This window comes from Anomaloglossus baeobatrachus, chromosome 5 (assembly GCF_048569485.1).
Source record: "Anomaloglossus baeobatrachus isolate aAnoBae1 chromosome 5, aAnoBae1.hap1, whole genome shotgun sequence".
Classification (NCBI taxonomy): domain Eukaryota; kingdom Metazoa; phylum Chordata; class Amphibia; order Anura; family Aromobatidae; genus Anomaloglossus; species Anomaloglossus baeobatrachus.
This window is the reverse complement of record NC_134357.1, coordinates 47,625,319-47,634,413: the sequence shown is the minus strand read 5'-3', so window position 1 is coordinate 47,634,413 and position 9,095 is coordinate 47,625,319. Positions and strand designations below refer to the sequence as shown.

At 42.0% G+C, this 9,095-nt stretch overlaps 1 protein-coding gene across 21 annotated transcripts in view; it reads left to right on the top strand.

Annotated features, from left to right (window-relative positions):
- The window catches only part of EBF3 (EBF transcription factor 3), a 213,166-nt gene that overhangs the window by 194,433 nt on the left and 9,638 nt on the right, over window positions 1–9,095 (top strand). For 13 of the 21 annotated variants that reach the window (XM_075348453.1, XM_075348452.1, XM_075348455.1 and 10 more), the window contains exons 12-15: window positions 4,009–4,074; window positions 4,712–4,889; window positions 6,669–6,857; window positions 7,688–7,885. In XM_075348453.1, coding sequence (XP_075204568.1) covers window positions 4,009–4,074; window positions 4,712–4,889; window positions 6,669–6,857; window positions 7,688–7,885 — 631 coding nt within the window. The remainder of the gene's footprint in view (window positions 1–4,008; window positions 4,075–4,711; window positions 4,890–6,668; window positions 6,858–7,687; window positions 7,886–9,095) is intronic. The other 8 variants (XM_075348459.1, XM_075348458.1, XM_075348464.1 and 5 more) reach the window with 2 other exon arrangements.

The window sequence follows — 9,095 nt, the reverse complement described above, 5'->3', positions numbered from 1 at the left end:
CATTCTAAGAGCCATCCATCCGATAACTTTGTGGATTAAGTGCTATTCCTACCAACGTATGGCGTGCACAAAAAGTGATGCCTACAGTGATTAATCTTGATAAATAAAGGATCTGGGATAGGGATGCTCTAAAAGATGAGAGAAGCCATGAATAATGCTTAATACACACGTAGAAATTTTTTTATAGCGACGTACAGAAGATTCCGACCACAGAAGGAATAATAAAGTTTATATCTATGCATCCTATGCCCTAAAATCCTACACTATGATATTGCTACTTGGCAAATCTTTATTGATGATTGAAAGATAGACATGAGAGATGTAACTACAGGTTCTTGGGCTCTGATGCCAACAAGGGCTTAACTATAATGGGTGCAGGGGTTTCAGTCGCACTCCAGCACTGGTCCCTATGCCGGACTAAAAGGTCCCTTTAACCCAGTGTTTCCCAAACTCCAGTCCTCATGGCCCCCAACAAGTCATGTTTTTAGGATTTCCTTACTATTGAACAGGTGATGGAATCATTATCAAGGCATCACCTGTGCTATATTAAGGAAATCCTGAAAACATGACCTGTTGGGGGTCGTGAAGACTGGAGTTTGGGAACCACTGCTTTAACCCATATGAGGAAACTAATATACCCCGACGGGCTCTGCTAAGGATTTTGCATTGAGGCCCACAACCTTCAGGTGACTAAAACTTACCATTTTTCATCCTTAATTATTTTCTGTTGGCACCCCTTATGGCATCACCGCCCTATCATGCCGATCCTGCCCTCCTACTATCATTTGTCATCTATAATATTAGCTATTGACCCCCTTTTGGCACCAGGGCCCAATTGTGCCGAACCCATCCCTCTGATATCATTTGTCATCTGTGATATTAACTATTGACTCCCTTTTGGCACCAGTGCCCAATTGTGCCAAACCCTTCATTCTATTATCATTTGTCATTTATGATATTAACTATTGACGCCCTTTTGGCACCAGGGCCCAATTGTGCCAAACCTGTTCCTCTACTATCATTTATCATCAGTAATACTGTCAGTTGACCCCCTTTTGGCACCAGGGCCCAATTATGCTCAACTGGTCTACCTACTATCATTTACCATCTATGATATTATATGTTGGCACCCCTTTTGGCACACATGCCTTTGAATTGCACATAGGAACATATTTTGATGTGCACTTATTCGACACGTAGGGCTCGATTAATCAGGATCGGCTTGATGAGGGAATGTGCTGGAGTCAGATGCTCCTGATTCATGTAGCGTTGTGCTACACCACAAATCTCCCTCTAGTCAGGTTCTTGAGATTGCTGGCCTAGGGATCACCAGATTTTGTCATGAATTAGATGAACAATGGTGTCCCACTGCCGTTCAGCCTTCTTCCCACTCCAACTCTACCCATTTTGTCAAAGCTCTGAGAAACCTTCATGAAAGCGCCAAAAGGCACAAAATTTAGGCACAAATCCAGGACTTTTATGACAGAGTTCTGCCATGAAATCTGAATTGGGATCAGTGCTTAAACTAAAAAACAGGACAAAGATGTCCACAATAGCTTTTAGTCAAACACTCATTTGGCCAACAACTATTCCTACAGACCCTTCGAGCAGGGATGTGTTTTTCTCTACTTATCTCCCATGAGATCATACGGATAGGGGGTTCAAATCCAACATTCCTGTTCCTTTTCCCAAACTACATTATCTGCAGGAGGAAAGTCAGGAGGACCCCATACACATTAGACTTAGTTGACATTATTCACCGTCTCAGAAGGGAGATTATCAGGTAATTTATGAAGATGATGGTCATAGTGACTGTTGATTGACAAGAGCAGTTATGAGAATCTCATGTTTTCAAAATAGTGGACAACATTTAAAGTAATTGGTTTCAACCTTGGTTTCTAAGACCAATTTGAAAGATATTTCACAATTTATTATGCAAATTTAAAGCAAAGAATGACAGATGAGAATGCAATTTCCCAATGACCTAGAAATCCCACACGAGATGCACTTATCAACTGTGCATTTACGACCAGTGTTTGTGCCGTGAATCCTCAGCAGGGTTACACCACATCACTATGTTTAATTTTGACTCAAATAAGTGTTTTGTAAATGACGCCGGCATCCTCTAAGGGGAAGAGAAGTCAAATACAAGAGCTTCCTAGTAAAAATTAAGTAAACTATAGATTAATCCCGACCGTCGTAAAAAAAAAAAAAAAAGTGGAAGGTAGGCATGCAGGCATGGATAAGACAAACTCGGTGCATCTGTACCCCTAGGCAAAAGCACTCTAGTCTCTGAATGTGAAGCCATTTATGAAGTCCTTTACAGCGCACAGTCAAAGAGGTTAATTGAAAAATTTCTTAATGTCATTATGAAAAAAACTAGATTAACCCGAGTTAATTCACTTTATTGTTCAAAATAAAGAGGAATAAGCATTGAACTCACTTGCAAATTTCGAGCATGAATTAGAGGTGAGATGTTGTCTTTAAGGAGTTTGCCAATTTAATTAAGATATGGAAAATTACTTATTGTTCTTCGCCACTAAAGTGCTAGGAATTAACAAGTGCCTTCGCTGCCTGCGCTTTTCATATCTCCGCCATGTGTTTGTTTGTTTAATACCCGCAAGACTCCATCGTTAAATCTTTAGTATTTATTTCACTAATTCATCACTGCGGCAATATGATATGGGATGCAAACAGCCATTGTAGTCAATCACCGGTGAATACATTGATTCCAAAAAAGGCTTTATTATTAATAGGCGTCTGTCTATATTGGACTTAACGTCAACAAAAATCTTATTTCTGTGCAATTCCGACCCCAAGACTAATTGTAATAACCTTGACTTTTGTAGCCTTGTTTGACCTCTAAGCAATCATACTGTTACTAGATGTCATTGTTTTAACCAACAGTAAAGCTCCCATACACAGGGGTGTAACTACAATAGGTACAGGGGTTGAAATCGCATCCAGGCCATGGGCCCTAAGGGGCCCAAAAAGTCCCGTAGCCTTTATGACAAGACTAATATTATTAAAGCCTTGTCATAATTGGGTGCCCCATTGGGGACCATAAGGTTCAAGTTACGCCACTACCCGTACACATTAGATTGCAGCCAGCCGAACAATGGCCTATGAGAGAGATATGTCTGGTGGCAGGTTATCTCTGGGAGAACCAAAGGATCAGCAGTCCGAAGTCTGACATGACAGATCCTTAAGGGGTACTTTGCACGTTGCGACATCGCTACTGCGATATCGTCGGGGTCAAATTGAAAGTGACGCACATCCGGCGTCGGTAACGTCGTCGCAACGTGTAACGCCTAGATGCGCCGATAAACGATCGCAAAAGCGTTGTAAATCAGCGATTTGTGTAGCGTCGGACATTTTCAAATTGTTGCACCAATAGGAGATACGATGCTGTTCCTCGTTCCTGCGGCAGCACACATCGCTGTGTGTGAAGCTACAGGAGTGAGGAACATCTCCTTACCTGCCTCCACCGGCTATGCGGAAGAAAGGAGGTGGGCGGGATGTTTACGTCCCGCTCATCTCCGCCCCTCCGCTTCTATTGGCTGCTTGCTGTGTGAGGTTGCTGTGACGCCGCACGACCCGCCCCCTTAGGAAGGAGGCGGATTGCCGGCCAGAGCAACGTCGCAGGGCAGGTAAGTGCATGTGAAGCTGCCGTACCGATAATGTTCGCTACGGCAGCTATCGCAAGATATTGCATGTGCGACGGGGGCGGGTACTATCTCGCTCGGCATCGCTAGCATCGGCTAGCGATGTCGCAGCGTGCAAAGTACCCCCAACTCCCAAGACAATCAATTTTCCGGGGACCCCATACACTTGAGACTTCATTATCACCTTCATCGGCCAACATTAGTCTGATGTGTATGGGGGGGTTTGACCTTGACTTCTGTAGTTTTGTTTGACCTTTAGGCACTTGTACTATTACATTTGCTCTAGTGTAATGGTTTTGGCTCACAATAACCTAAACCTGTCTCCTCATCTTTCCTCCTATAGGAAGTATTACTGAAGAGAGCAGCAGACCTTGTTGAAGCCTTGTACGGAATGCCACACAACAACCAGGCAAGTCATTAATACGTCTTTGAAAATCCATTCAGGTTTACGCAATTTTAAAAAGCCACAGTGTGCACGGGCTGGCAAGATATCAATACAATCTTATTTGCAATGTATGCCTTTGCCAGCCACCTTAAGGGCAGTGTAATGTGATGAGAAGCACCGAGAAGCTGGAAAAAAAAAGAAAAAGCTTCATCTTTTTTCCGTTTTTCTTCTCTGAGCTCGTTTTCCTATCAGAAATGACAATTAGGTGTAAGGTGCCAAAAGCATAAGCAATCATTAAGACGAGAGAGTAACCTTGAACTGGGTCCAAAATATACAGTGACTAATAGCAAAGCCTGCAGTAAACCTGCCAAGTAGAGGCAAGAGAAAATATTTGACTAAATTGTAACAGTCATGCCATTGCCCTGAAACAAATGTATATATACTGACAGTTTTAGTTAGAATAACTAGGTCCGGTTCGTATTCCGTACTGTAATATATTCCCGTGTCTTCGGAGAAAATGAGACAAGACAATGATGTGGCCTCAGTACTGACTATTTCATCCAGTTTATAGCTCCAAACTAGGAGAAGCTTTTTTTGATGGCTGTTGAGACAAACGTGTACGTTTTCATTCATAACGATGTCTACGTTTATTGCCGTGTAGGAGATAATCCTGAAACGAGCAGCTGACATTGCTGAAGCATTATATAGTGTGCCACGCAATCACAACCAGATCCCCTCGCTTGCCAACACTCCATCTCACAGCGGCATGATGGGAGTAAACTCTTTCAGCAGCCAGCTAGCAGTCAACGTTTCCGAGACATCGCAAGCCAACGACCAAGGTATGTGGTTAGGCAAGACCTAAATCCATGAACTGCTCATGGTTCTCCTATAAAGAAGCTTTCTCATGAATATTTTTTTTACTAAATTTGTTTATATCTGCATCCACAGTAGTGCATATGTATTAATAAAATCACCTACTGCCACTTTCCCCGGGATTCAGCACTGTTCTGCTCCTCTTCTAAGTGAGGTCATCATTCTTCAGACTCTCCGGGGTCCCTCTACACTCAGCATGACCCAGAAGTGACTTTTACAGTCTAAGCCTGTAGAACGAAGCTTCATAGACTTACATTGTAAAAGAGACCTCCAGCTTCATATAGAGCATGGGATGATCCAAAGAATCGAAAAGTGGTGATGTCACTGAGAAGATCAGCAGAACAGCACTTATCAACACGGATTCCAGAGAAAGAAGTGGTAGGGGAGAATATTGATACACTGACACTACATTACGTACACGAGGCTTCTTTTTGAACATCTATTCCTATTGGTTGATATGATCGGTATAGACGTGTCCCTTCTCACTTTTCCTTTTGGCTAAACATTTCACATGACCAACTTGAACAAAAAATTAAAAATTGGGCTACTCTGTTGGGAGTTGTTTGTTTTATATGTGTCTAGATTTAGAATGTCCTGAAATTGGATTGTAAAAAATAAAAGTCTTAAGAAACTTGTGAAATGGCAAGGGTGGACATTAATATTGTTGATCTTAAAGGCGTTAAGAATCACATTTTTTTCATGTATATAATGTATAATTGCAGCAACTACTATTCTTTATTGTTCATATGTGTCGTCAAGTCCCAATATCAGCTCTCTCTTGCCTTCATGGTGACTTCACCTCTACCTCATTCTTGACACGTGAAGGAGATTCCTTCCCCACCCTGTTTTGGTGGCGTTCTTGAACAGGGCTGGTTGGGTAACTTATTTCAATAGCTAAGCCAAACAATTTATAACCCTTAACAGAGAATGCTATTGAAATTTGGAAGACAGCCAGCCCTTTTTAGGTATTTGGGGTAGAAAGCTTTCTCTTGTGTTGATACCAATGCAACCAGGAAACGGAGCTGAAATTGGGACATTTTGGCTTTGCGTAGTATGTTAGTAGGCACACTTTTCATACACAATGAAACATGTTTGTTCATGTCGACTTGATCGTCAGTCGCTTACGGGAGGACTGTTTATTGTTATTTCCCTATGTAGATGCACAGCATAGCTACCTGTTAGAACATTTTAGCAATCCTACTTAGCTGTCTCGATGTAGTAGAGTAGCAAAGAAGGCATGGGTAAAAAGTAGACTAAATATAGGAATATAGAAGTCATTAGAGGGGGACTACCACCCAGCCTTTTAATAACAGCCCTTTAAGATGAAACCAGTATAACAAACAAGTTGTTGCCTGTCAGTGGTGGCATTTGAAGGTCTCGAAAAGGCTGAAAGTTCATCTTCTATGTTGGTACAAACCAGGAATCAAGCCTGTTGATAATTGCTACTAAGGAGCAACGTGAAAGAAACTGACACAATTGGATCGAAGAAAGCTTTTGTTGGCTGTCTAAGCCTGCAAGGGAACAACATAGTGTGTGCTCATAGATGATTTAAGCAGGGCTCGTGTGATAAGGTTATCTTAAACTGCAACAGTTGATAGGGCAGTAAGAGGCATTGTGAAGTAAAGCATGTGTGATCAATAAATCTGTGTAGCATTTGATGTGGATTCACAGGGAAGGAAGCAGAAGTGTCTATTATAAATGATAGTAACATTATCTTTTGTTTGCTCGGTTGCTGTTCCTCACAGTAGGCTACAGTCGTAATACAAGCAGTGTATCACCACGAGGATACGTTCCCAGCAGCACCCCACAGCAGTCCAATTACAACACAGTCAGCAATAGCATGAATGGGTATGGAAACACTGGAATGCCCAATTTAGGAGTTCCCGGCTCACCTGGGTTCCTCAACGGCTCATCCGCCAACTCTCCTTATGGCAGTGAGTGTTCTTCCTAATTCTTTTGCATTCAGCTATTTTAAATTTCGTTGCTTCTTTTTTCTTTGATTTTTGATTTGATTTTATTTCTGATTTATGTTTTTATTTTCTTTCGTTGCAATTTTTTTTTACTATGAGTTTCTGGATAAAAGGATGGGTGACTGAAGGCTGGACATTCCGGACAAATGAAATAAAGACCTAAATGCTCAACTATCGTATGCACCAATACAATTTCACCAGAATAATGTGGTGCATACTCTACAAAAAACCATGAATTTGGGGTCTTTGTGCAATTTTTTTTTAACTATTCTCATACCATGCTTTCAATTCTGATAGAAAGAATGTTGTGTGGACAGTATGAGTGGGCTTCATTGCAATCCATTTACATGCCACATCATTGTATATTTTATATAGTATGGTATCAAGTAGGAGAAACAGAAGGACCCAACTATTCACCTAAGTCCTTTCATGTTGCAAAACCTCCAATTTTAGTGTTAGAAACACTTGGAAACTACAAACAATTGGCTGTTCTGCTCGTTTCTAGAGTACAATTAAGATTGGGCTATGGATCTCATATGTTAAAACTCTTGATTTGCTTAGATAAGATCCCTACAGATTCCTACAACTCTAAGATTACTTCATCCAGTGATTGGCCACTCCATTATTTTTCATTTATTTCTATTTTGCACTATTATTTTTCATTAATTTATTTCATTTCCCAAACTCATAAGGCAAGACCATTAAATTCTCTTTTTTTCTGTTTTGCCGCAAGAGTAGAAAAAAAGAAAAAGCAAACAACTTTTTGAGTCCTGATTATTTTTGCTTTGTTGCAGTAGTACCGTCAAGTCCTACAATGGCAGCCTCCTCGGTCACCCTCCCTTCAAACTGTAGCAGTACACACGGCATTTTCTCATTCTCACCTGCAAATGTCATCTCTGCAGTAAAACAAAAGAGTGCGTTCGCTCCAGTCGTCAGGCCCCAAGCTTCCCCTCCACCATCCTGCACCAGTGCAAACGGTAATGGACTTCAAGGTGAGTTGAGCTTCAAAAGAGAATTTTTGGCTTAAATGTAACATGTATCTGCTCATGTGACAAATATGTCAATTTTCAGCCTTTCATTAACCTATTAAATCCCCCCATTTCATGTTTTGTTTAGAGAGAGAGAGACCAATGCACTCCATTGGACTTCCTCATTGCCAATCCCTTCTTGGAGAGGTTTCATAAGACTCTATTTAAAGGGATTCTATCAACAGGATTTCTTTCTCCAAATTATTTATAGATATTTCAAAGATACGTCCAGCAATACCTTTATATAGCTAGTCTGTTTCTCCATTACTGAGAAATCAGTGATCAAAATGATATGCAAATGAAGCTGAAGGACTATGATAGATCTGAAGCCTCTGTCACGCAAGGTCTATTCTCCACCCAGTTCTATCTCCTTCTTCTTGACTGACAGCCTCTATGCTGGTTTAATTCAGGCAAAGGAGGTCAGTCAAGGAAGAGGAGGCAGTGCTAGGTGGGGAAAGAGGAGGAGACTGAAAGACTATGATAGTTCTGAAGTCTCAGTCACTCCAGCTCTATTCTCTGCCCAGTTCTACCTCCTTCTGCTTCACTGACAGCCTCTATGCTAGTTTACTACAGGCAAAGGAGATGTCAGTCAAGGAGGAGAAGGCATTGCTAGCCAGTGACGGAGGAGGAGGCTGAAGGACTATGATAGATCTGAAGCCTCTGTCACTCTAGATCTAATCCCCGCCCAGTTCTACCTCCTTCTGCTTGACTGACAGCCTCTATGCCTCTATGCTAGTTTACTTCAGGCAAAGGAGATGTCAGTCAAGGAGGAGAAGGCAGCACTAGGCGGGGAAGGAGGAGGAAGCAAAGGACTATGATAGACATGAAGCCTCTGTCACTCTAGCTTTAATCCCCGCCCAGTTCTACCTCCTTATGCTTGACTGACAGCCTCTATGCCTCTATGCTAGTTTAGTTCAGGCAAAGGAGATGTCAGTCAAGGAGGAGAAGGCAGCACTAGACGGGAAAGGAGGAGGAGGCTGAAGGACTATGATAAATCTGAAGCCTCTGTCACTCCAGCTCTATTCCCCGCCCAGTTCTACTTCCTACTGCTTGATTGACAGCCTCTATGCTAGTTTGCTTCAGGCAAAGGAAATATCAGTCAAGGAGGAGGAGGCAGCTCTAGGCGGGGAAGGAGGAGGAGGCAGCGCTGGGTGGGGACGGAGGAGGAGGCAGC